This window comes from Plectropomus leopardus, chromosome 5 (assembly GCF_008729295.1).
Source record: "Plectropomus leopardus isolate mb chromosome 5, YSFRI_Pleo_2.0, whole genome shotgun sequence".
Lineage (NCBI taxonomy): Eukaryota > Metazoa > Chordata > Actinopteri > Perciformes > Serranidae > Plectropomus > Plectropomus leopardus.
In genome coordinates, this window is record NC_056467.1 from 21,093,159 (window position 1) to 21,120,960 (window position 27,802).

Sequence of the window (27,802 nt, forward strand, 5' to 3'; positions counted from 1 at the left end):
ATGAAGTGAGTGAGTGTTACCAGTGGAGCAGAGCTGCCTGAGAGGAAACCTGCTGGGAACACTGGGCAGCATTTTCATGTGAGATCTATTCATAGAGGGTCAGCAGGGAGGTTAATACCTGCAGTAGATGGCTTAGATAACTCATTTAAAGGTAAAGACCAGTTAGATATGTAGAGAAGCTCTGTATGACTTGAATGCATTTTGAATGAGTGGGAGAGATGCTACTCTGTCTTTTTCCTTTTTCTTTATAAAACCTTAAACAATAATAATAGTGTGAAAATAATGGTTAAAACTATCAAAACATTTAATCATTTTACAGTTTTTCAAACCAACTTTGTAGAACCAGAGGCAAAACAACATCAAGTTGTATATATGTAAAATATCAATTCAACAAGTTATTTAGTCCCCAAATATTCTGTTCTATTATATTTTGGGACTAAATATCTTAAGAAGGACATTTATTTTGCTTTGGTTTTACAAAATTGTAAACAAGTTGTTTTGTTCCACAAAATGATAAAACTTTATGTTTTGCTGTAGTTTTGACCTCTGAAACCACCAATTTTCACATTAAATCTAATATTTCACCAACATTTTACTGGAAATTCACAATTCCCAATGTCCCCTGAAGTAGCTTTTGAAAGTTTGGGATCTCCAACAGAATTTAAAATTAGTTTCGTTGGACGTGAGCAACATCGGCCGGAGTCAGTGATTGGTCCAGCAGAGTTTAAGAGGTTAATATTCACTTTTAGAGCAGAACATCACTCCAATAAATGCTCCGTCATGCTACACAAACAAAACCACCTCAGTTACAACTTTTAGATTTCTCAGTGCAATCCATCAGAAATTAACTTTTTTTTCTTGTTGGGCTGCAAACTCCTCCGCAGTCCTCCACTTCATTTTCACAGCAATCAGAATTTCCTTTGCAAGATGAAAGGCTTTTTCAGGATCCCTTTTGTTCTATTGATCACACTACAGTTTTGTTTTTCATATCAGGTTGTTCTGTCACTTTCTTTGGCTTTAGTTATATTCCACTAAACTTTGCTGCTCCAAACTGTTTTGCAGCAGATTTTGTTCAGACAAGAAAAAACCCACTCAGACAGACAAAGCTAATGCTTCTGCCTTATCAGTCTTTGATGTGTAGAAGAATAAAGACAGCTATCCGGAGGAGCTGGAGGTGTGAGATCAGCCTGTAAGAGCTTAGTCTACCTGTTCTGCAGCTTAGACTTCAAAGTTTTCCTACAGCAATGATTACTCTGTAGTTTTTCTGCTGTTTTCCCCCCGTCTTCCTTTTTCATTGTTCTCCACTGATCAACGAAGAGCACGTTTGTTTTCTCTCACAAAGCGCCAGGGTCAGTTACAGAACAGCGTACAGATTCACTGTCTTGCTCTTCATCAGGCCAGATGTTTGCTGGCTCAGGGGGCTTGTAATCAGGGCTTCCAGTCAAAGGTGCATGTCTTGTCTCATGGCAGGGGAAGCATCTATTTTTTTCAACCAAACAACATGAGGAAACATATAGTTCCTTAAACAAAACAACAGGATAGGCTGCTACACTTCCTCTATAGAATATAATGAGCATTGTCTCACAGCATGGGGTCTGTATGACAAAGGCAGGAATGAAAATATTGTGGTTATTAATTATGATAATCATAATAATGATGCTAATTAATGGATTAATGTGGTGGTGAGTGTTTTCACGGCATGAGTATCCTGGCCAAAATCATTGTGATTCTTAAAATTACCTCATAATTAACAAAATTTACATAAAACTCTGTAAATGGCACTAAATGCTGGAATAGTTTTATTGCACCACAGTAGGAAACACATCTTTTATTTTAAGTGAACATCCTTTCGAGTAAAAAACAGCAATAAAACAACTAAAAAGCCACCTATTTCGCTAATTTGAAATGACATCGTATATAGTATTAATTTGATATGACTATACTTATCAAATGATGTTCGACTTCTTTTGGCCTGCTCTGGGTTTCATATGAATAGTAAACATGACAACTGTGTCCCCTAGCGGTCTAATGGTTGAAATACTGGCGCACGCGCAAGTGCCACGCGGGGGCACTATCCATACAACATAAAGTATGTCAGTCTAATCAGTTACTTGCATTAAGTACCAGTTAATTACAGTATACAAGTTGGCATCTACTGTGTACTTTCCGTGTAAATCTTAATCTGTGTCTCGAGCATCATTGCATGTGTGGATTTAATGAGGAAATACTTTTGTCAAACAGTATTTCGCAAACTTGAATTTTCAGTGGTGCATGAAGGAACCACAGCCTCAAGTTACACAACAGGGATTTTTATTGGAGCCAAAATGACAAACTATAAATCCTTACTGATCGTGTTTGACTCTTTTAGAAGCATCTACAAATGTCCCAGCAATATATATATATATATATATATATATATATATATATATGTACATATATATATAATTATTGTTTTGTACTTTTATTTTGTTTGTAGCTTTTGTTTTCAAGTCAGTTTAGTTTCGGTTAGTTTCCAGAGTGGGTTTGTTTGTTTCAGTTATTTCATTTAGTTTTGTTACTACACAATATAGTTTCCGTTTTTTGTTTGTTTTTTTTAGTCTTGTTTTTAATTTTTATTTCAGTTAGCTAAGATGTTTTATCACATCCTACTATTAAAACCTTGGAGAACCTTAACGTGTCAGGCAGGTAAGAAATGATTCTAGAGAATTACTGCAATTATGCAATTACTCCTAAAAAACACACGATGGCGCACAACAGCAACTGGTTAATTTGATCAATCAACACCAAGGCAGCATTTGCACAGATGCGTACAAAATTTAAAACAACGTTTCAAAACTTTTCTGAACGTACCTGGACGAATGTTTATGCCGAGACATCCTGGTGGAAAAAAAACAACATAAAACTAAATTATCATAATAACTACACACCAACTCGAATATTATTTTTTTAATCCAATTGTGCAGCTTTATTAAACATTAACTATTTTAAATGAAAATGCGTCACATCAACTGAAACCATAACCACGTCCCTGAAGCCCGTCGCCTCGTACGGGAGGTGAGTTCCTGCCTTTCCCCTCTCACTCCTGTTCACCTCTCCTCCCTCCTCCTCTTCCTCCTCGTAGAAACTCAGCAGCTCACTCCGCCGCGCTGCAGACGCGCTCACACGAGTTTCTTGTCGATCACAGTAACTCTGTGGCAACAACTTCAGTTTCAGAAACTCCGTGTTGTCTCGATGCCATGCTGGATTAAACCTATTAACCTTTGTTACTCGGCCAAAGATTTATTTTACGCAAGCGCAGGTACAATGACCGCATTCTGCTGCAGATCGACTGATTAGAGGTAAGTCGAACCATTTAGCTCATTAAATCTACTGGAAAAAGTATTTGCTTCTACAGGTCAGACCGATTATATTATTTTGTGCAGTAAAAAATGGAGCCTGCCTCTTTATGTGGTGATATTTTTCAAGTATAGACCTATACGTAAACAGAGGAGCAAAAAAAAAAAAAAAGTTCAGATTTTAAGTGATACAAGAGATAAAAACAATATATATTCTCTACACTCAAGGATGTCATTGACTATTGTGTCCTTTTTGGAATAATTAAGTGTTTGCTCACAGCGAACAGTATCATGACAGCTTTGTGCTTGTATTAAGGGCATTTCACCACAGTGAACATATACAAAAGGATTATCAGCTGTCCTCACTGGCTTGGCTTCTGTTTTGCGCAATTCAACAACTTTTTTTTTACCCTTGTGTTCAAGTGTAGCTGCTAGTATCTGCACTAATTCCTTGTTAATGAGTAAACTTTGGGAATGTGGACACTAAACTGGTCATTTTTTTTGTTTACGCTTAGGAGAGAGATCATTGTTTGAACTTTGACCTGTGGCCCTGAGCTTAGATAGTGGAGAGGACAATCTAGCACCATGGATATCGGCAACGATGTGGACCTGTCCAATAAAAACATCACCCCATTGTGGAAGCGCCGCACAGACAATTGTAAAAACACCCAGGACCCAAGCAAACCCAAACCGCGACCCCTCAGCTACCACATTAATGGGGTCATGACGACAGACTTCCCTGTAGAGGATAACAAGTGTTCCTTCACCTTGAGCCAACCGTCCGAGAGACTGATGGTCACACCCCCGAGCTGGGGCAAGAACACCGTGGTGTTGAAGCACGTTCTGCAAAAACCCTCCAAGAAAACCAGAGTTGTTCGAAGCATCAGCATCGGACCCCTCTCCAGCGGACTCTTCTCACTGTCCAAGTTTAGGTCTGAGGACAGCAGATCCAACTCACTGGACAATAGAGTGTGTAATGGAAACATGGAGAAAACCAGTAATGGAGTGACAGTATGGCAGGAAAAGTGTCTCCAGGACCCCCAGAAACGCACATCCAGCGTGTCCTGTGTGAGCTCACGGAAAGACCAGATAGCATTTGAGATGAGTTCACCCCAATCTGCTCCTCTTAACTCCTCTCCTGTCCTTTGTCCACGCACTCCCAACAACAACAACTTCCATGAACTGTCTTCCCTTTCTTCTGCATCCAGCCCGTCTCCTCCAGCTAGGCGTACCCCTACCCCCTCTCACAGTTCCACCTCCAGCATCCCCTCCCTTTCATCCCTCACCTCCTCAGACCCCCCTACCCCACGCTCTCCGTCACCCGCAGACAGAGGACAAATGCCCCATAGAGCGTCCTCATTCTCTCCTGCCTCCTCACAGGACACCAGGCATGCCTCTTCCTCTTCTTCCCTCTCCTCCACGTCTCCATCACTCTCCCCGTCTATCTCTCCCTCTCCCTCCATCGTCCTCAGCACTAACAGCCCAGCTGCACTGAAGATGGGCACCCAGCAGCTCATTCCCAAGGGTTTAGCGTCGGATATTCGGCAGAGCAAAGCACCACCCTCTGAGCCGCAGGGCCATGGTTTGGCAGGGCTGCTGGGGTTGGATCATTCCAAGCGAGCAGTGAAAGCTCTTAGCATGGTGGAAACAGGAACCTACTTTTCTACAGGAGGGGTCCACAATGAGGCGACGGATGGGGAAAGTGAGAGCCCAGGGACTCTAAGAAGAGGTCTGAGGAGTACGTCCTACAGGAGAGCTGTTGTGAGTGGAGTAGACCTTGAGGTCCCATCGCTAGATCCAAAGGCCCTTCGGTTGTCACAGCTTGTCATTAAATGGCAGAACGAGGATAAGCCAGATTCACCAGTCAGCCCAGCAAGCCCTGGCACTGTAAGCCTCACTAGCCCTGGATCAGCCAAGCCTGTGAGTCCTGGGACGCCAAAACTTGCAACCCCTGGGACACCCAAACTCTCCAGCCCCGGAACACCTAAACTTTCTACTCCTGGGACACCCAAACTTGTCAGCCCAAGGATTTCAAAGCCTTTTGTCCTTGAGACAGAAAAGCCTACAAGCCCTGGAAAAAACAAGGTTAGTGCACTCAAGAACACTGATGCTCTCAATTTGGAGGTTATCACCAAGAGCTAATGTATTCATAACACAATTAAAAGACTTGCAAACTTAATGTGTCAAGGTCCTAATGGGACAGTTCAGAGTGTGGTTGTATGGGGTACTTATCCACAGCCATTATATTACCTACAACAGATGTTAGTCGACACGCATCCAGTTTGGAGAAGACGGCTATTTGAGTATTTGTTAATTGGGTAGGTGTTTCAGTTTAGTCATTCAGATATTTAAAAATTTTTTTTTTTTGCAAAGGACGAATGCTAGTGAGGTGTTACTGCTGCTGCCCCTTTTACACACACAGTTACAGGAATGATCATTTTACCTAACAGTTATTAACAGGTTTATTGACTCAGTCAAGCCATTTCTGTGTTGTGTAAGCAGCACTGTAATGCAAACATGTGAGTCCCACCTAAAAAAAATCTAAATCATTTTAAGTTTACAATATATTAAGAGTATTTTCACTGCTTTACCATTCTATCAGACAGTTATTTACAATCACAATCTGTCTGCTGGGTTTAAATTTGACCATGCACAAAGATTGCTATAATATGAACTTTTCAGTATTGGGAGGTTTAAGTCCAAATTTTAAAATGACAACACAGGCTGAGTATTGTCAGACAAACTTAGCAGCAGCAGCAGGTCAGTCAGGGCCTTACAAGGAAACAATTAATGTGGTTGTTGGACACATGATGTAATGTGACACTGTGCCCACACACACAAACTTACACACACAATGGCTCTGTAATTAGCCAGGAGTCAATGAGGAGGTCACCAGAAAGGTCACAGTGAGGTCATGGACAGGTGACTGGGGTACACGAGCCAATTTCATTCAGTCCAAGTTTGTCCAAGTCTTTAGAGTTGTACTGCTTCTCTCTTTCAGAGCCCAGATAAGAGGAAAGTTTTGACCAGTCAGCGGACATTTGACAGTGAGGGTGAGAACCATCCAACTACTTTGTTTCCACCACATATTACCCTTTATTATACTCTTTCTGTGTCCTTTCTCTTACTAAACACTGTCTTCCTTTTTTAAAACTTCAACGTGATGGATCTCTCTGTTAAACAAATGCGTGTTTCAGAGGAAGAACTGTACCAGAACTACCAGGAAAAGGCTTTACATAATGATTCAGATGAGGATGCTGATTCCAAAGAGCCCAAACCCGATAGTGGCATTGTGATGCAGTACAGACCTATACGCACCTCCTGGAGCCAACTCAGTGTGGTAAGTAGGGTCGTCATGTAAAAGTTGAGCAAATTGTAGACATTTGCTTATCTATGATAGGGGGGGGGGGGGGCAACTGGATGAAAAATGTTTTTACACAGACTTCCATGAAAAAAAAAGTTTCAAGTCATAATTATAGCGGTAAAATATTTGTTCAACCAAAAGTAACCCTTCTGTTTTCATTCCTTTAGGGTTTCATTTTGACTGATAATAATGACATTTCTGTAATACTCTGACCCGCAATATTTTCAGAGACAGTTATTGTACCATTAAAATCTCATGCCGTTGCAACCATAGTGATAAGACATAACACGCACACAGACAAACACTTGTCATAGCTTCCATTCTTTCTATATCTGCCTCACTGTCTCTCTACATCCTGTACACAAACACACAGTATACACTCTGTGTCTCGGCTGTGGAGACTTGGAATGCTTGTGCTCTTAAGAATGCTGTCATATCCAGTTTGGCTACAGTCCATACCCATCCTCCCACTGTTTCTGCCTTCCTCTGCCCCTCACTTTGTTTATCAGGGAGTGCAGGAGCATTTCTTCTAGGACTCGGGTGGGCCGGGAGGCAGACAGTCAGCCAGACCCACAGGAAGTCTTGCAAGCCCTGCTGGGCCTAATGCCAGTGTGTTGGCAAACTCCACACACTCGTCAGACTGCAAATATGCTTAAAATGTTGCCTCTACTGAGAAGTGCGGTGGCTCTTCATTACATAATATAGTTAGGGATTGTAATGGACTGATAGAGGAGTACAGAGGATGGGAATGAGCTAATTTAGTGTTCTACTTAGACATTCCCATCTGTTTGTTTACTTGTTTAGGATGGAAAGTGCGGAAGCAAAAACAGGCGAGGGCATAGATGGAGGCAATTAGGATTAGTTCTGAAATTGCTGAACTGAGAATGATATGCATTGTGACTCGAATAAATGAAAATTGGATTGAAAGTACAGAACATTGAGAAAATGTCTTGGGTTGTTTTTATTCTTGTTTGCAAGGAAGACACAGAGGTGAATTGAGCTGACTCGGACATTATCATGCTGACCAGGACTCTCTTTTTCCATCACAGCTGCTTTACAGCTGTGGATTTGTTATTGTGAAAGTGTCTGGCCAGATGGTACATGATGTAACTCTGTGGGATTCTTCCTTGACTTTCACTTTTTGCGGGAAATGCTGGCATGACACTTTCACTGTCATAATGTGTTAGGAAATAGGTTTAGTTCCAGGGAAGCCAAGAACCAGATATACAAGTTGTCATCATGTGAGCCTTGCCTTTCCAAATAGTTCCTCCCTGTCCCACTGGTATCTCTTGCTATTTAGGGTTTGGTGACATGTCACATCCCAGAATTTTCGCATTTCTAGGAATTGCCACCTGTAGTTTCAGTGGAGCTTCCCTTGAGCTATAGTGTCTCATGACACTTAAGTTTCCTAACATTTTGTTTGTTTTGTTCTGCTTCAAACAAAGAAATATGCACTCGAGCTTAAAGAAAATAAATTGTAGTAATAAGCTATTGAATAGTGAGACCTAATCACTGTATTTTTGTCATAACCTACTGCAGCCCTGTTTATTCCCTGACATTAAAATGCATCTTGAGTGATCCGATCACATTTGGACAGCTCTGTCCATTCACACCTGGTATTAGAATGCGTCTCCCAATATGTCCCGAGTGACCGCTTGTGATTGGATCTCATTTCCTCGCTCTATATTTAAATAAATATTACATAATTTCCTGCAAGCATAGCATTGCTTCTTCAAAATGTCCTTGTAAACCACTCAAAAAATAACCTTGGAATATAGTCTGAGTGATCAAACCTTTGGACGCATTATGGACGTGTTGTGTGCATACACGTCAGTGCTTAGAGTTTTCCACTTGTGATCCAATCACTCAGGAAACATATTAATATCAGGTCTAAACAGGGCGTGCAAAACAGGCTGAAGTTCACTTGACATCATGACGGGCTCTAAAACCTTATAGCCTTAAATTGATAGCTGGTTTTACTGATATGATGTCGAGGGTTTGGCAGAAAGGAAATAAGAGCAAGAGAAATAATAAAAGTGATGTATGTGTGAAAGGAGTGCAAAAGAAAAAACCACAAGAGATGTTTGGTATGCTACGGGTTTGTTTGTTCTCAGTGTTTGCTGAGGGCTGCAGGGCAGATACTAGAGAGAAGGAAGGCTCCCCCAGGAGCAGTATCACTTCCTTGTGCCTTAACACCAAAACAGGATGAGAAGCAAGTGGAAGCAGGACAGATGGCCTCTTAGGAATTGTGCATGCATGTGCGATCTGGTAAAATATACTGCGAATGTGCCCCTGGTTAAATTGGATATACAGGTATTTAGTAGAAAAGGAGAGTTAAGCATGCTTTCTATTCAACCTTACTTTGATTTTTGCAAAGTCACAGCCGATTAATTCAGTAGCATTCCACACCCAGTTCATTCCAACAGATTGCTTTGTTTCAATCTCATTCAAAGATCTCTGCACCAAATCTTGCCAGCCACATACCAGCATGCACATGCACTTTGTTTTGCTTACATATGCTTTCAGCTAAATTACATTTACCTTTAAGTTTTTCAGTTAACAACACATGTTCTCTTTCTACACTAGCCCTGTGCCTCTTTATTCAGTAAAGAGCTTTCTTTTCCAGTTTCCTATAATGACTTCATTGGCTCTCTATTCAGTGTGGTATGCAAAGTGCTCCTTTGTGTGCGAGGACAACAGTGGCACACAAACACACACATGCACACAAACGTGCTACAATTTCAAAGGGCCCCTGACCTGAAAGACAAAAGAGTCGTCGGACAAGTGTGACTTTGTATTTGAAATCTTTTCATGATCTCAATCATTCCTCTTTTTATTTTTCTTGATTTTTGTTTTCTGTTTAGGTCAAGAAAAGTGGTCTGTCTGACCGGATGAGTCAAGAAGAACGCAAAAGACAAGAGGTAGAAATCACATTTTACACTTTGTTTGGTTTGAAGTGGAATAATCAAACTTTGGCTGCACGTATACCAGTTGAAGATTCACCAAGCATTGCTGAGCACTGGGGGAGTATAGCCGTCCATTTGGTCTTCTTAAACTCTCCTCTTTATTTAAGACCAATAAAAAAGCCATTAAAGGAGTACAGCAGGACACATGGCTAACACTCTTTTATCTTTAAAGCAGATGCTTTGTAAAGGGGAGCGGAGGACAGATGTTCCAAGAAATATTTACCTGAATTGTTGTCAAATTAAAAATAACAAGATGATGAGTAGAGGCATTACATTGCTTGACAGATGCGCATGACATTGTTTAATAGCATTCCAAACGTGATTGTAGAGAACAGGTATGTCAAGCATGTTCATGACAGAGCCTGTTTCATAGAGAAGTGAGTGAGTCAGGATGATAAACTGAATATTGTGAAATGAAAACAAAATAAAACATGAGTAGTTCCCTCGTTTCAGTCTCTCTGACCACTTACTTCTGCCCTTCAACAGGCCATTTTTGAGGTGATCTCGTCAGAGCACTCCTACCTCCACAGTCTGGAGATCCTGATCCGAATGTTCAAGAACTCTGCGGAGCTCAGCGAGGCCATGACCAAGACTGAACACCACCACCTCTTCTCCAACATCACAGATGTCTGTGAGGCAAGCAAAAAGTAAGTGTGCTGTTGTGTTGTAATATAGCTTATGAAAGCAGAGTTACTATCAGATGTATATTACTATGTGGAGTTTTTGGTGTCGAGTGAGAGAAGTGTTGGTAATGACATACTGGTTGGTATTTTTTAGGCTGCTCTTACATGTTCCTTAAAAGCCTATTAGTGTTTTGTGGTTTTGGTTTTGGCTAATGAGCTGGATCATTTTCCTATTTAACAGCACTTAAAGTCGGTATACCGCACTCATTCCAAGTGGGGCGTGTCTGTAAACACTGTTTACTGTGTACCATTCTTCCAGCCTGACGCTCTAGCTTCAGTCAGAGTTGTTTTCGGTGTGTAAGGGGTTGTGGGTAGGCAGCACCAAGCTGTTTCTCTCTCTGTGTGTGTGGTCACATGCTGAGGGGCAAATTGAGTGAAAGAACAAAAGAACAATTACGCTTAATTATTATCATCATGAACATTCCTTTGCTGTTTGAGAGAGCTGAAAAGCAGACTGGATGCAATAGCCTAAATTTGCTGATATGAGTCCTCTGAGTGTACCCGTCCATCATGTTTTACAGTGCATGTGTGTGGACTGTTAAATGACATTCATGGCCAGGTAACCATGAACGTCTTCCAAGTATCCCATAAACCGATGGAAACACTCATGCATGAGAGGCCATGAAAGTTAAGACCAATGAAAATTGTGCTGCTACAGCAATTACTGTGTGTACTGGGCTCCATTATTTCTACAAATGATTGACAGAGGAATTTCTTAGCCCATATGTTCTTCGTTAGGTTGATATGTGTCTGTGATTTTAAGTATGGTATCGTTTCTCATGTTGTTTTTTATGGGTTTACTTCAGTATCATAATGGCCTTAATAAGGGGTGGGCCATATATCGGATGTACTCAATATGGCGGCTTGTTCTACGTGGAATGTATCAAATGACTATATTGTGGACATCAGGTATAAATTGTCTTTTCTTGAAAGCCATTGGCATTAGACTCACTTCGGTGTTCAAACATCTCTCACTCTCTGCTATGGCTCTCTTGCTCTCACAGACACAAACTTTCTGCTAACTGCTAATATCTTACCAGAAATTCGACTTCAAAGCAAGAAACAGAAACACTTCCAGTCTGAGATGAGCTGGGCGCTTCAGAATAAAAGCTTTGATTTCTTCCATTGTAACAGAACTCTAACAGTACTTTATTTAACTTTACTATAACAGTGCTTTATTTAACTTTACTATAAGAGTTTATTAAACATTACTTTGTTTAATATTATGATGGTAGTATTTTACCAGTTTAGCAGTATTTTGTTGACTTTATTATAACAGTATTTTATCTAACTCAGTTATAACAGTACTTATTTGACTTTGTTATAATTGCTCATTATTTAACTTTACTATAACAGCGCTTTTTTTAACCTAATTAAACAGTAATATGTTTAACATTATGACGGTAGTATGTTAAATCAATTATAACAGTACTTATTTGACTTTGTTATAATAGCACATTATTTAACATTACTATAATATTACTTTATTTAACTGTATTATAACTGTGTTTTGTTTAACGTTACTATAGCTGTACTACATTAAACTTTACTATAACAGTACTTTATTTAATGTTATTGTAGCATTTCATTATTGAACTTTATTTTAAAATTGGTTTATTTAGTATTTTAGTATTGTGGTAGTAGAATATAATTTAAAATGTTGAGATATACTATATCATGTATCACGATATAGTGTAAAAATGTTACGATATTATTTTACAAGCCTTATCACCCAGTCCTAGCCTGTATTCATTATGGCAGTAGCTTTATTCTGAAGTCACTGTTCACCATGGCTGTAGTCTCATTCCCAAGTTATTACTGGAGTGATGTCAGTCTAACACCTTGTCATAGGGACTTAAGAGCTCACGATTAAAGTTTTACAGCCTAAGATTTTCCCTTTCTCAGCCATGTTACTGAACCTACTTTGCCATCAAGCTGTTAGCAAGTTCATGGGTTATTCTCAAAAATCCAGGGTTAATATTATCGGTAGATAAATCTGAGCATGGAATGAGGTTAAACTAAGGTTGTAAGTTTGCCCAGAGCATTCACTGCCTCCCCTGTGCAACTGTTCATGACATTTGCTCAAGGATTCCATGTCAGGATTTCAGCCCCCTCCTCAGAGAAAGATTTACTCGTGACATACTGTATGCCATCTATATGTACATTTGACTTAATCTCCTTGTCATGAAGGAAGAACTGTTTCTACTAATAATACTCTTAACCTTCTGCAGCTTATTAGGCACGTGTGGATTGACATGGGCATTATTTGTACTTTATTTACACCTCATTCCTCATTTGCATGAATGGAGGTATCTGCAAATTCCTCAACAATTTCTTCTTGTGCTCAGACGTGCTGCAGCCCATTTCACTCCCCTCTCTCATACCAATACCCAGACCCCACACAGTAATGCAATACTTTACCATCCCCACCTACTACTCAGACCTTCATAGCCCCAGGGAAGAGAATGGAGGGCATAGAGACGGCGGGGCAGCAGCTCTTAAGATATAAATTTGCCTGCAGCACTGGTTAAACAAGATGTTTTACTTGGAACAGATAGTCAGGCTTTGAGTTTAACCTCTCAAAGAAAATAGAAATTTCACTCCACCTGCAGGCTCCTGGGTAGTCTGTGTGTGTGATAGTGAGTGGGAGGTCTGTTGAGTATTTTAAATGCAAGTGCTGATTGGCTTTCCGGTGCAGCCTCAGGATATTAGATACCTCATTCTGTATCATGACATGTATTAGAATTTCAGCAGCATTCTGTAACACCAAGGCAGACTGACAGGGAGGCTGGCTGGTAAATGTTTGTTTTCTCCAGTAGAGCAAGTGAATGCAAACTTTTAGACTCAGCAGAATGAAGAGTTAAGTTTCACTTTGATGGGCTCTTATTGGCTCTTAAAATTTACACACACTCACAAACACCCCAGACCACTAATTTTACATTTTTGCAATCGTCGAGTACTCCATAAGCACATCCCCTTTTAAGATTGTGATACAGATATTAATTATATTTTTAAGATTTGAGATTTATTTGCACAAAACAGAACATAAAACAGAAATACAACAACAAAAGAAGACATGGTTGTGCATTTGAGACTAAGAAACCCCTAGGGGCTCATGAGGAATCTCACCTCAATAAGAATAACAAATGCCATGCAATCAAGAAAAGTAAACAAACAACCAAACAAAGTCAATAAGCAAACGTAAAGTAAGCAATGTAAATAAAATAAAATCAATTAAAAAATCAATTAATGAAGTGTTTGCCTGATGTTCTGCTGCTCCATCTGTGTCCAGAGTACACTCTGCGTTTTGAGAGGTCCTTTTGGTTAAAAGGTATATACATTACAGCACTGATCCTAGTGAAAAGTCCAGGTCCAAAAATAGATAATCTATTTGTGGTGGTGGATTTTTAATTGTGGCGGGAGGCCACAACTAAATGAATGTGTGGAAAACCCTGATAATACTTGGTCAGCAGCCTAATTTTTAACAATTCCTTTTTTTCCCTCACCCAGATTTAACCTCCTTTCCTTGACCTTTTCACACATGGCATTCTGGTATTAGGATCAGCAAGTTTTGCCCTAGGAAAGAGCACAGCCTGGATTTGAGCAACCTTGACCTGCTAAAGCCCTAAGCACACCTTTACGACATGGTCCAAAGGACAGGGCAACATGTGTGTGTTTTCTGCTGCTCATGACCCCGTTAGAAAGGGTATAGTTCAAATAGTGTGAGGTCAGGCAGGGACACAAAGCTACATGTTCAGAAGAGGCATTGTTTCCCATAGATAGTCACAGCCTACTGTGTATGTGGGGCAGGTTGAAATTGGTCTAGATGAGCTCAAACTCAGTCCGAGCGGTCAAGGTCAGCGTCCCGTGTCTGTCCGACATCTTCCTGTTTGTCACCTCGAATTGTGCATGCAAAAACACTCACTCTCTTGAAGCTGACCATGTGGCGTGCCGTTAAATGGGCCATCTGGTGGAGCTCAGGAAGAGGAAAAGCCTCTGTGTTATGGTTAATGGTAGGCTATGTCTATTTTAAGAGGCGGGGAGTTCCTCTTTTGTGATCTTCCAGCGGGTTTGGAAGAAAGGTGTTGGCAGTGCTTCCTGCCTTCCCGACTTTGTATCTGTCATTGTATCCTATATTTTCCCCAGTGAGTCATGATTTGATGTGTTATTGTCATGTTCGGTATGAAGCCCTGACATACTAACCCTGATTCATCCTGTGCTCAGGTTTTTTAAGGAATTGGAGGAAAAACACCAGCAGAACATTGTGATCGATGACATCAGTGACATCGTGAACAAACATGCTCAGTCAAACTTTGATCCCTACGTCACGTACTGCTCCAATGAGGTGTACCAGCAGAGAACCCTGCAGAGGCTGGTGTGAGTGACCGAGCAGACAAACAGATTTTCATATCATATCTCTCATGGATTATATCCGACTGAACTGTTCTGAGATTTTAAACCAGGGAGTTTGTTCTTCCTCCCACTCACCTACTTCTCTTTCTGAACATCCAATCTCCTTCACATGCAGGTCCAAGAATCCAGTTTTTAAGGAGGTGCTGACCAGGATCGAGAGCCACCCAGATTGCAGGAACCTCCCCATGATCTCCTTCCTCATCCTGCCCATGCAGAGAATCACTCGCCTGCCTCTGCTCATGGATGTGAGTGTTTCATGAGCTTTGGAGTCACAAGACTTTGACTCTTACGCAACAGTTTGTTTATTCATACTGCCCTGACTGATTCTACATGGGATGTGTTCTAACCTCAAAGATGTGACCTTACATCATCCTTGATAATCTTAACTGATGTACTCTCTCTTCCTTATTCCTTATAATGCTCTTTCTTCCTCAGTTTCATGCTTCCTGTGGCACTCACATTATTCTGTCCCCACTCGACCCCCCCTTTCTTCCTCTCCCTTGCTCTACTTTCATCCCCCTTCCTCCCATCCTCTGTCAGCATCTCCTGAGGGACTCTGGGGTTTAAGCTTATACAGTCAGAGGCTTTTGGATCCTGAGAAAGTTTGGTTATAATTCTTTGCTTCCCACAGTTTTATCTACGCATCAATATTTTATCAGGCCTTTGGCAGAGTGTGATGCGCATGAGTGCAATGAAGTGTTCTATGTTTCTGTGCATGGATGTTTTTTCACATCATGAATTAGAATGACTGATTTAAGCCTTGACTTTTTGTGTTGCAGACAATTTGTCAGAAGACACCAAAAGATTCGGCACAGTATGAGGAATGTAAGACGGCTTTACAAGCAGTCAGCAAGGTGCGTGGGTTTAAGGAGTCAACCATAAATGTTACACAAACTCATGCTGGATTTTCTGTTTTTATATTTACAGAAATTTTCAGCTGCATATCTATACATATTATTTTGATATATATCTATATATCTTTGGAAGGTTCCTATCTGACTGAAGTGACTCTAAAGTATTTAAGTGGCAGCAATGAGAAGGGCTCTTTGAATCCTTCAGATATGAGGAAAGGTGCTTGAAAAGTTCCAAAATTGCATTTGGGCTTCTCCCCATGGACTGTTTACCTGTAATTTAAACGTGATTGGTCAATACTACTCAGACTACAAACCAAAACCAAAACACTTCCAATAACAAAATCACGTCCTGTCACCTACATATTCGAGGCAAATATGAAGGATCTTTTAATAGAGATTACATTTAAAGTCACCCCTGCCGGTATCATTCCCCAGCTGGCCACCAATGTTGTTACACATTGATATTTGGTTTGATTAAGGATGTGACATTGGGTAACATAATTCAGTGTCACCACAATATCTAGCACCACTGTTGATTTGATGCAGAATACTGGCAACAGATGACATTAATATTATGTTGGTTTAAAGTTTTTGTGTTGTTAAATAGCTAAAATACAATATTTTCTAAACATCTTCATGTAGAATAACAACATTTTTCCTGAGGTTTCGAGAACAATACCCAGCGTCATAAGGTTAATGTCCACATAACATAAATTCCAAAAAAGTTTAAAATATTGTCAACCTGATTTTCATTTCAACCAAAATTTTATGTCTGCCTGATTTCAAAGTTCTACTTGTTTCTCATGTCGTACTGACGTCCATGCCAGTCTCATAATTACATGGTCTAGAGTTCATGCAGTCTCATTCTCTTACTACTGCATTTATCTTTTGCTGAGTCCTTATAAATTATCCTATCTGTCCTTGACATCATGACATTTTCCATTGAGGTTAAGGAAACCAACTTAAGAAAAGACATGGGACATTTTAATTTTTTTTTGGCTATTTGTCTACAGCCTTGGATTAGGCAACAAGGCATTCACTTCCTATTTAATATTGTATTTTGGTGATGAATTGAATTTTTATCCAAAATTGCAATAAAAAGAGCTCATTTTCACTTCGATAAATATGAGCAGGTATTTAAGAATTAATAGAAAGAAAGTAAAAAGCTGAAGGAATCTGTTTATTGTAACTAACAGATACTATGTGTTTGTGTGTGAGCAGGTGGTAAGGAAGTGTAATGAGGGAGCTCGCACGATGGAGAGAACCGAGATGATGTACACCATCAACTCTCAGCTGGAGTTCAAGATCAAGGTATTGACATGGCGTGAATTATGTGAAATAGTTGCATGTTAGGTAGAATATATTTTGAAAACAACGTAATTCAGCTGACATGAACAAGAAACGATTCAACATTTTGGGAAATTTGTTCAAATTTGCTTTTTTGCTTTCAGCAACAAAGCAAACGTGTGTATTTCCCAAACTGTTTAAATGTCTCTTTAAATGTGTATTTATTAAGTACATAAAACATGTGCTTATGCAGTGGTGTATTAGCATGCATGCACATATGGAGACACACCACCGTCACTCACTTGTATCTACACACACAATGCGCACAAAACTTGGCAGGCTCAGTGTGTCTAAGTAGTGTGGAAAATAGCTGTTGGCACATTTGGTATGCACAGATGTCTCTCGAACATATTCTCAGCCTTCATTACCAGCTGTTCACACATGCACACACACATTTTTGATAATACCAACATCAAAATACTGTATTTGGTTAGATTTATTGCCTGTTCATCACATTTTTCTTTCTGCTTTTCCCCCAGCCTTTCCCGCTCGTCTCATCCTCCCGGTGGATGGTAAAGAGAGGAGAACTGACTGCGTTTGTAGAGGACAACGGCATCTTCCTCAAACGGACGTCGCGGCAACAAGTCTACTTCTTCCTCTTCAATGACGTTTTCATCGTCACCAGGAAGAAGAGGTGAGTCTGGTTCTGTGTGTGGTGTGAGCGTGGCTTCAGTGTGCAGCCATTTCTCATAACTCACCTGTTCTGACACGTTGAGGCCGAAAGTGTAAACATAAGCCGTTGATTTTCACTGTGAGAGTGTGTGAACCCTGAGTATAAGGTGTGTGACATTGTCTGTGTAGTTTGTTTTTTTTATAACTTGTTGTGGCAAATGAGCCTGTTCAGGTGAAGATTTGAGATCTATGCTGAAATGAAAGTGAAACAATGAAATTACAAGAGCGAAAACAACAGCTTCACAGTCAAAATATGACGTCATTACCAGCAGGATGGAGGAAGATTTTTATAAAGTCAAGAGGGATTTGCACTCTCAGATGCACAGCCCAAACTTCCTCTGCTTTATGGGTGTGTTTATTAAGCTGAACAGGTGCAGTTACCTGAACCTGCTGCGACTTGGCATCATGAATCCGAGCCTGTTTTTTTTTAAATGTTGTCGAGGTTTCAACATGTCCTGATGCCATGAATCATCTCGAGCAAGTAGACCTGCTTAATGTCAGTGAGTCTGCTTTACCCTCATCTGTTTCCTCCAGTTTTAGGCAACATTGTGAAGCATGCCATAAAGAGGACTTCCTTGAAATTATGTGGTTTTCATTTGCATGTGTGTAGTGTGGGTGTGCGCGCAGTCTATTTTGCCAAAAAAAAAAATTGCTTCCCGTCCATCTCCATCTGTGTCTGGAACTGATTGTCCCGCCACTTGCAAAACTAAGAGTTCCTAAGAATCATTAAATAAAGGGGAAAAAACATTCCTTGTGATATTTTTCTGGGAATCTGATCCAGGACGGCAGACTCCAGCAGTGTGTGGTGTCAGGCCTGTGTTTGTAAGAGGGATTTGGGAAAAGGGAGTGCTCCGGAATCACAGTGTGTTTTTATGCGTGTGTGTGCGTCTGAATGGGAGACGCTGTTATAATATTGGTTTGTGCTGCGGGTGAGTGCTGGAGCCCTGCTGTGGCACGCTACTCTACTGCACTCCATCTGCAGTAATCAAAACAAAAACACACCAGGGGTACACGAGGCTGGTCAGGCACAGCCAGGTCATAAACCCTCCTAGACATAATGCTGTAATGGCTCTTTTCCTTTTCATTATGTCTCGAGTGTTTGTGTGTGTGTGTGTGTGTGTGTGTACTTTAAAGCAGCTAACCAAGCTTTGTTGCCAGATGCAATACTCTTATGTGCCTGAATCCTCTTTGCTTCTTCTAGTCTCATTTTTCATGAGTTAACATTTCGAGGAATACCATGAAGGGGAAAAGGTCAAAGCCACAGCACTTACACAGCAGACAGAACAGAGAACCTACAACCCGAGACTATTTACTGTTTTATAGGACTATATATTTTAGGACTATATATATTTTAGCATTCAGAGGAAATAGAGCCCAAATATGTATCAGTTGATTGGGAATCCTAAAGATAAGTATGCTGTCTTTGAATGGGGTGCAATAGCATTTATCAATTCTAAGTCTGCATCAGTTCAGCTTTTAATGATTTTAAAGGTTCAGCATGTGGGATTTAGTGGTATTTATTGGCAGAAACGAAATGTTATAGAATAATTATGTTTTCGTGTGTTTAATCATCTACAAACATTACCTCAGAATGAGCTGTTTATACATGTGGAGCAGGTCCTTGTCTACAGAGATAGCCATGTTTCTCTGCCATGTTTCTACAGAAGCCCAAACAGTGGCTCTAGATGGGGCCATTCGTGTTTTGCATTGGCCACTGTAGTTAGCAGCCCCGATGACCCGTACAGCATCGGAAAAACACTGATTTTTAAAGTGAATCTGCTTCATTCGGTGTTTTTACTGGTTTAAATCACCTGATCAATTTGTTTTGGGGAATAACAGACCTCTTTGGATAATTCGGCTCTTGGTAAAAACCTCCTGAATGTCTGGATGTTAAGTCACCAAAAAAGAAAGGTGAGTACACATTAGCACGTGCTGGGCTAACAGCCTGTCTGCGATGAGCAGCGGCGGAAAACACAAATTTTTACTGGGAGACTGATTTTTTCAGTTTTTTACTGGTGTTAATCTCCCAGTGTGTTTGTTTTAAATGGGAAGAAACTTCTGCAGATAATTTAGCTCCTGGTAAAATCCTCTTGAACAGTGAGCACTGAAGGCATCCTAACCAGGAGTTCACGCTTGGCACACGGGACAAGTTTCAGGTGGTTGCAATCTGAGATCCTCACCACTAGGTGCCACTAAATCCTACAAACTGCTGCTTTAAAAAAAATTACGGTTATAAATCTGAGTTTAAACAATTAGTCAGTCTGATGGAGTCTATTTTTTTTGGTGACTGTTTTTTTAAATAGATTAATGGTTTTAAACAACAATGCCAAATATTCTCTCATTCCAGTTTCTCTAATGTGGGGATTTGCTGCTATTCTCTGTTTTTTTTATATGGCTGTAAATCAGATATTTTTGGGTTTGGGAGTGTTGATCAGATAATACAAGACATTTGAGAACTTAAACTTGGACTCTGGGAAACCGTGATGGAATTTTTTAGTACTTTTTTATGTTCAATGGAAAAAAAACATTTGATTTCTATAGAAAATAATTGCGATAGTTGCTATTATAAAAGAAGATAAGATAAGAGATCTGTTATTTTATAAACCTCAAACTGGATCCAAAGTGAAACTGGCAGTGAAACCAAGCCTGTGTCAGACTGGCCTATTGTCACACAGCGGGGGGAGTTTTGATCTGCTGCTCTCTGGTTCACAGGAACACTTACATAACACTGAGTCCACACCAGCTGGCTCTTCTCTCATCTTCACCCCCCACCCCCCGTTTTCCTGTGTGATATCGGGCATCATTTAAACATTCAGTATTGTTGAGGTCTTCTCTCTCCCTCTTTTTTCTCTCTCTGTCCTTCCCTTGTTTTTCGTGGTCATGACCTTGTGGGGTTTTTTTCTACTGTGTGAGTGTGCGTGCAAGCCTATAATCCCAACACTTTCTGTTTTAGTTTTTTTTCTCCTCCCTCTGTTTGTTTGACTATGCCATAGTCTCAACACTCCTACTGTACTTTGCACTAGAACATTATGCTCTTACCATGTGTGTGTCTGTGTGTGTGTGTGTGTGTGTTTGTAGGTATGTGTCAGCATGCATGCTTGACTTAAAGTCCTATCTCAATATCTCTCTGAGGATTTGCGTTAATTCTTCTTGTGTGCTGAAGAACTGGTTGTACACTGGCAACATGGGAGCTGGCACAGCTGTGATGACGTGTGAAAGAGGCCTGCGCTATCTCTATAGCTGCAGAGAGGTTTTCATTCCAGCAAGTGTGTGTGTTTGTTTCAGTGTAGTAGCCACGCAGTAGAAAGATCCATTCTCTTATTAATCAACGTTTTAACGCTTCTTTCCCACATTTTTCCATAGAATATTTAGACAATTTCCCAACTTCATTCATGTATTTAGCAATTATCCAACACTGTGTATTCACCCGCACAGAAAACTCACCCCACAAACATGCCAGTTCCCCACCCATCCCATTCCCCAGCATCATGTAAATGGCATTCGTAGAATTTCACCTGGGGGGCTGTCAGGCTCCAAAATGCTGACGACTATAAATTTCAAGCTAGGTAAAGTTTGCTATTGTCAGGATATTGGTTTACTGAAAGGTCTGAATTAATGATGTAATGATGATGTCAACATGGACAAAAAATAATTTATTGCAGTATTTGAAGGGGATTTTAATGGAATATACACACGTTTCAAGGGTTTGAAAAAAAAAGAAATTAACCAAATCTTACAAACCACCTTGAATTTTTTTCCTCACTTGAAAAATTAAGCAAATAAGTGAAGTTTATTTGAATACCACCTTTCACAGATACAAAACCACAAAGTGTGTGATATATATAAAAAACAAATTACACAATTAAAACACAATGAAAAACAATAAAAAAGACAAATATATCATATCATATCATATATCATATCATTTCATATATCATACCATATCATATCAAACACACCGCCCAAGGCCATAAATAAAATACAGCAGCATCACATGAATAAGGACAGAGAAAAAAAAGAACATATTTGGATAGGCCAACCAAAAGTCTGTCTTGATTTAAAAACATTTTAAGATAAGTAAATATGTATCTTTAAAAAAGTAGTTTGTAGTTTTGCCCATTTTTATATACACAGTTTTTACTCTTTAGAAACTCCTTAAAATATGCATATAATTCATGATAAACTATTATTCTCTTTAAATCCTAATAAAGTTACATTTATTACATCATTTCTATTAATGCGTAAATCGATTTTAATTTTCAGATAAAGAGGAGGGATGGATGCTGTTTTATAGTGTAAAGCTTTGACAGAAATATACTGTGAGAAATCTATAGGTTTGTAAAACTGGTTGAAAATGTGAGTATGAGTGATTGGACTTGGGAGAAGAAACATATTTAACAAATGCATAAGAGAGTTGTATAAATCTTCTTTTCGAATTCTTGGCAAGAAAGCACATAAGCCTATTTTCCCAAACGTCACCCTCTTCCTTTAAGCTCCAGGTCAGTGTGGTGAGCCTGAGGCAGAGAGCAGCTTGTGGTTACAGTTGGATGTGGCTTTTGAACAAATACTCACTCGCCACTTGCTTTTTCTTCCACTCCTTCTGCTTTTATCTGATCTGTTGCTCTCTCCCCCTTTACTGTCTCTCTCCTCTTCCAAAAAGTCAAATTGGTTGTGGGTAACAGGCTTTAAGTTAATTGACTGGTTGACAATAGGGGCTGATGGGTAACAGTTGAACCTTGTTGAGAACCTCCTAAGCGTGACAGGACTTCCAACCAGTCGTGACCCCAGGGTCCAGAGTGTATGTAGGTGTGTGTGTGTGTGTGTGTGCGTGCGTGCGTGCGTGCGTGCGTGCGTGCGTGTTAGAGTGATTAAAACAGCAAGACAGGAAGACATGGACATATACACTGTTAGCTACTGCTTGTTAACCGTTACCACTGTCTGTGCTCATGTGTTTAGCACACTAATGGACATGCTGGCTTACAAGAAGCTTGTTTCTGTCCAGTAGTTTCTCAGCTCGGCTGCTGTTTGAGTCTCAGGTTGATGAAACACAAGTGGGCTGAACTTCAGCTGCTTATCTTCAGAAAACTATGAAAACACACCCACATTTTTTTTATCCAGGTTCAGTGCTGCATTAGAGGTGCCATGTTCCACAATCATTTCCAGATGTTTCGAACTAACTCTGAATACACAGGGTCATGCTCAGGTAGAGGTACTCATGGGAAATGTAGGCATGCACTAAAGAAACCAGATGGCAAATTGTATTATAAAAATGATGTAGTTAATTTGTTAAAACAATCATATGTCTGCCATACCAGATATTATGGATTTATGATATGGGTAACTCTGGTGCATAAGGTACCAGAAGGCTAGATATATTAATACCTGCGTGGAGGTAAATCAGAATCTGTTATATATATATGTACCTTTTATATATGAACAATTACATGGCACTAGAAATTGGTGGGAGTAGCCAGTCATTGCTGACAAAGTAGTCTAAATAAAACAAAGGAAACCAAAACTGTGATATTTCATTTATTGGACATATACTAAGCCAAGGATGGAACACTCACATTTTATATTTACCAGTTTTAATTTTGACAATAATTGATGAGAATGAAAGGGCATCACATCCATGGCTTTTTATTACATTTGGCCAACGCATTAGAAAATTAATGGTGTTAAGTATTGTTGTCTTCCGAGGCCTTTTGAATTAGGTTTTCATATGCTATGCATGTAGTTAGAAGGTTTTCACATTTTCTAAGACACCTGGATTAAGTGTTGATGATCCTGAATTTGTTTGCGAAATGTTGGTGCACACAGTTTATGCAGTTACGTGTGTCCACGCTGTTTGTGGATGAGGCCCGTTGTGCTGTATAAATAACAAATACATACATTAGAATAAATAAATATTTGTTTGACACCAATATCCAAAACTGAGTGGTGCTTTTTAACTTTTCAGAGCGTAAATTATCGCAATGATCCAGCTCTGTTTGTATGCGTTGGTATGTGTCTTGAGTTTCCATTTAGAAGAGCTGTTGTTTTATTTCCATATACTTTCAGAAACATGAACATTATAAAACAGCAGCCCACAATGTAACAAGAAGCAAAAATGACTAACTTAAATTGCACAAGTTGCAGGAGCTGACAGATCATATTCCTCTGGAGCATTACCTTGTATAATTCCATGTGACAAATGCATGATTGATTGATTGTTTATCTGAATCTTCTTCCAGTTTGTTAATTAGCTTATTCATGAGTAGTTTAAATGATGGGTGTCGTGTCATACTTCAAGGCCTCCATCTGCAAACTTCTGTGACACTAAAATAAATTGACTTGACTTTGATCGATGACTGCCACTGAATTAAGAGAAATGTTATTCAAGGTTTCTGTCTCTTTTCCAGCGAGGAGAGTTACACTGTGATCGACTACGCTCTGAGGGACCAGATCTGGGTGGGTCCCTGCCAGCCTGAGGACCTCAACCTGTCACCGGTCAGAAGCACCGCCAGCATGCTGAGCTCACGGCAAGCCGGCGCCAACCATCTTTTCCGCCTGTGTTTCCGTAGCAACCACTCGGGTGAAAAGGTGCCCATGATCCTGGGGACAGAGCTGCTGTAAGTGCTCTATTTTGAAACATTTGTTCCTCCTTATTGTGCTGTTTATGTTTCACTTGAGTTACAGATTCAGAGGCATCATGTTTTCAGTTTGTCCTTCCATCCGTACTTAGTCACATTATTTTGAATTTAATATCTTAAGAATGCCTGGAGGGAATCATTCAAATTTGACACAAACATGTACTTGGAGTAAATGATGGATTGAGTAAAATTTGGTGGTCATAGGTCAATGGTCACACTCATCGTGACCTTGTCAGTCTCATTGTTTTGAACGTGATATCTCGCAGTGAGGGAATTTCTTGCAGTCAAGGATGAACTGTTAAGATTTTGTTGGTCAAAGTCTACTCTGCTCATTGCATCCATCTCATTCTTGGGAAGGCAATATCTCAAGAAAACCTTGAGAGAATGCCCTTAACTTTTGCACAAACGTCCACTTGGACTCAAAAATTATTAGAATTAGAGATAATTAGAATTTGAAATAAATTCTAGTTTCCTTTAACATTATAATAATCCTGAATCTTTTTACATACATATGACCAGGTTAAGCTACTCATGAGTTTGATATTCGTTTTTTTAGTCAAGAAAGCAGAGTGTTGCTCTAGCTCAGTTCTGTCTCTTCTCCTTAAACACTACTCCTACTCCCTTATCATTCCTTTACCTGCTTTAATATGCTTTTTAACTTGAAGTAAGAAAATCCCAGTACCCCTCTCTACTTAGCTCTTATTTCTTAGTCTCTTTTTGGATCAGTACAGGTCACAGGGATATTTAGTTACATCTATTCTCAAGCCGCAGCCTGAGCCCGACTGCGTTTTGTTTAAGTGACCTAGGAAATGGATGTTTATTAGTCATACTGTAACATAGACCGGCTGCACCAGACAATGGTTTTGTTGACTTAACGCCGTGTGACCCAACCATCTATCCTGGGCATCTATTTTTGTTTAAAGTCCATTGGTTGTAGCTAAAATGTTTTGCATGTGGAGCGTAGTAAATGATTACTCGCACATCTGACCTAGAAATACAGTCAGCTTGTTAGAACTTCCTTGATACTCGTGCCTGTAGCTGTGATGGTGAAGTTTGAACCAATGGTCCCCGCTCCCGTCTCTCTTTGCACAGCAAATAGAGTGAAAAGCGAGGTTGTTTAAATAGATTATATAACCCGCACAAACAAAGGGGATCAGTCATATATCGGGCTTCATACAGGGTTTATTTGTTCTAGTCAGGGATAGGAATTGCAGTCCATGTGCACACGCGTACACAAATGTGTAAGCACGCACACACACTCAGTTTTCACTGTAATTATTTTGTGTGGTCCAAGGCTTTGTTGAGGAGTGTTTTCATATGCACAGGGCCTGTTCCTCCTCATTCCTGTACAGTTGGAGAACCTCCCTCTGTATTCTCATTACAGAAGGTGTGGTATTTAACTTCACTGTACAAAACACCGCTCTTAAATGTCTCTTAGTTTGTTTTTGCAGCAGCCAACTGTCCCACATGCACATATTGCATTGTTTTGTGACTATACAGTTATAATCTTAAAGAGGTTGAATTTAAAAGTTTACCACAACTCTGAAATGTTCATTGTTAAAGGTAATAGTAGGGTTTCAATAAGAGATAATTAAGCATCTTAACATTACACTGAGCAGTCCCTCCTGGATTTCACAGGCTTTTGGGGGCTTGATGTATGTGCATGGGGTTTTTTTTGCAATGAAATTGAGGGAACAAATGACAATTTATGAAATAGTTGCTTTTTTTGTTGCATAATTTATAAAGATTGAAGGAAGCTTGTTAAGACTGCACTCCTCTGAGTTTCTGATTTATACTACAGTAACATTACTACTAACCATGCATAGTTAATCTATTTCCCCTTGCTTATTTTAACTTTTAAAATATATCTGGATGTTATCGCCTCTGTCAAGATGATTTGTCTTATTTGTTGTAGACACATTTCAGCCATTCAACAGGTGTTTTTTCTGGTAGAAAATTCAGTGAAAAACAGTATATGCCCACTTTCGTGTAGAATATCATGAAATTGTCTTTCACATGGCTTAGCAGTAATTTTGTGGGTAAATATATAATTTTTGTGTTGAACATGTCCACACATAGAATGTGAGTTTGGAAAAGTTTTGCAGGGAACTGCTATGACTGTTGCTACTCACAGGAAACTATGATTGGTCAAACTTGCAGAAAAGTTGAGGTGATTGGACAATTGCAAGTTGGAGCAACCGCTGAACAGAAACATGTCAAAGTGACAGTAGTTGGAAGCATTTTAATTCAAAGAAACACCTTGATGTGATAACTTTACAAATCAGTGCAGCTTTCATGGTTAAAATTTACATCGAGATGCAACATTCAACATCAGCTTCCCAACCGTTTTTTGCCTGTGATCTTTGTATCTAGGCTATGTCTTCTGGTGACCACTTAGGAAAGATTACGTGGCATTCAGAGGCCTAAAAAGCCTGAAGAACCACTAAAATACTGTAAATCTTAGCTGCACAACTTTGTGTTTGCTCTTCATTGCAACTGGAAATTAAAACCTGCTATAGTGTTAAATAACAGTGTAGATTGTCTGTTATCAGCCCCCATGCTGCTACTAAGTGAAACCCAACAAAGCCATTGCAGTAATAGTGTTAAGTGTGACTGCTATGGGCCTGTGTGGGAGGGAATCTCTGTGCCATGACTCAAATGTGTGGCCCCCAAAACCTTACACACTGCTCATGTATACATGAGGGGGTCTCCTCCTCCTAGTGCCCACTCCACTGAGTGTGTGTGCCATTGTGGTAAGTCCCTAGACTCCCGGCTTTAATAACTTGTGTTTGGGGCCCTCGGCTAATAGGTAATGATGTGTATGTGTGAAGGGTGCAGAGCTCCACTCACTGTAGTTACTGAATGAGCTGAGCGGTGAAGACCCGGGAACTCTCTTTTGTTACAGTGGTTGCTAGGCATTGTTTAAGCTGTTGCCTAGCAGCGGCCCATTGTTAAGTGGGCTGTTTCCCACGACTATCTCTCCCCCCACTTGTTTCCTCACTCTCCCCGACTCTTCTTCACAGTCCCATGTCTCATCTTTTAGACAGCAGCCAGTGTCTGCACTTTGTTTCTGATGACCAGAGAATAACTTCCTTTTCTTACGGCCATTCATTCCAATTTAGCGATCTAACCAAACATGACACATGGAAGTGGTACTACATTAGCCTATTAGCCTATTTTGCACTTCTGCTGGAGGTAACTGAAGTAGAGAGTACAGCAAAGAGTATTGATGCTGTACTGTATTGATGAATGAGAGTAGGAGGCATCAAATGATTATTTTCATTATTTATCAAATTACTTATTCTGATTCAGGGCTGAGCAATGTATCAATATTATATCAGTATCATGAAGTGAAACTAGGTACCATCTTAGATTAAGGATATCGTTATATCGTAAGTGTAGTGTTTTCCTTTTTTTTTTTTTAGAGGGTGTGTTACAGTAAAGTGATGAAATCTTCTGAACTTATTAGACTGTTCTAGCTGTTCTGCTGTTCATTAGAACCACATTGTTGATAATTATTTATCGAAAATCCCCAA

At 39.9% G+C, this 27,802-nt stretch overlaps 1 protein-coding gene across 1 annotated transcript in view; it reads left to right on the plus strand.

Moving 5' to 3' along the window:
* Positions 1 to 3,072: 3,072 nt before the first annotated feature.
* LOC121943467 (rho guanine nucleotide exchange factor 26-like) overlaps positions 3,073 to 27,802 on the plus strand; it is a 64,443-nt gene continuing 39,713 nt past the window's right edge. The window contains exons 1-12 of the mRNA XM_042486984.1: positions 3,073 to 3,338; positions 3,851 to 5,420; positions 6,337 to 6,388; positions 6,533 to 6,675; positions 9,564 to 9,620; positions 10,152 to 10,312; positions 14,573 to 14,725; positions 14,877 to 15,006; positions 15,541 to 15,615; positions 16,837 to 16,926; positions 17,442 to 17,596; positions 24,036 to 24,245. Coding sequence (XP_042342918.1) covers positions 3,921 to 5,420; positions 6,337 to 6,388; positions 6,533 to 6,675; positions 9,564 to 9,620; positions 10,152 to 10,312; positions 14,573 to 14,725; positions 14,877 to 15,006; positions 15,541 to 15,615; positions 16,837 to 16,926; positions 17,442 to 17,596; positions 24,036 to 24,245 — 2,726 coding nt within the window. The 5' untranslated portion in view covers positions 3,073 to 3,338; positions 3,851 to 3,920. The remainder of the gene's footprint in view (positions 3,339 to 3,850; positions 5,421 to 6,336; positions 6,389 to 6,532; positions 6,676 to 9,563; positions 9,621 to 10,151; positions 10,313 to 14,572; positions 14,726 to 14,876; positions 15,007 to 15,540; positions 15,616 to 16,836; positions 16,927 to 17,441; positions 17,597 to 24,035; positions 24,246 to 27,802) is intronic.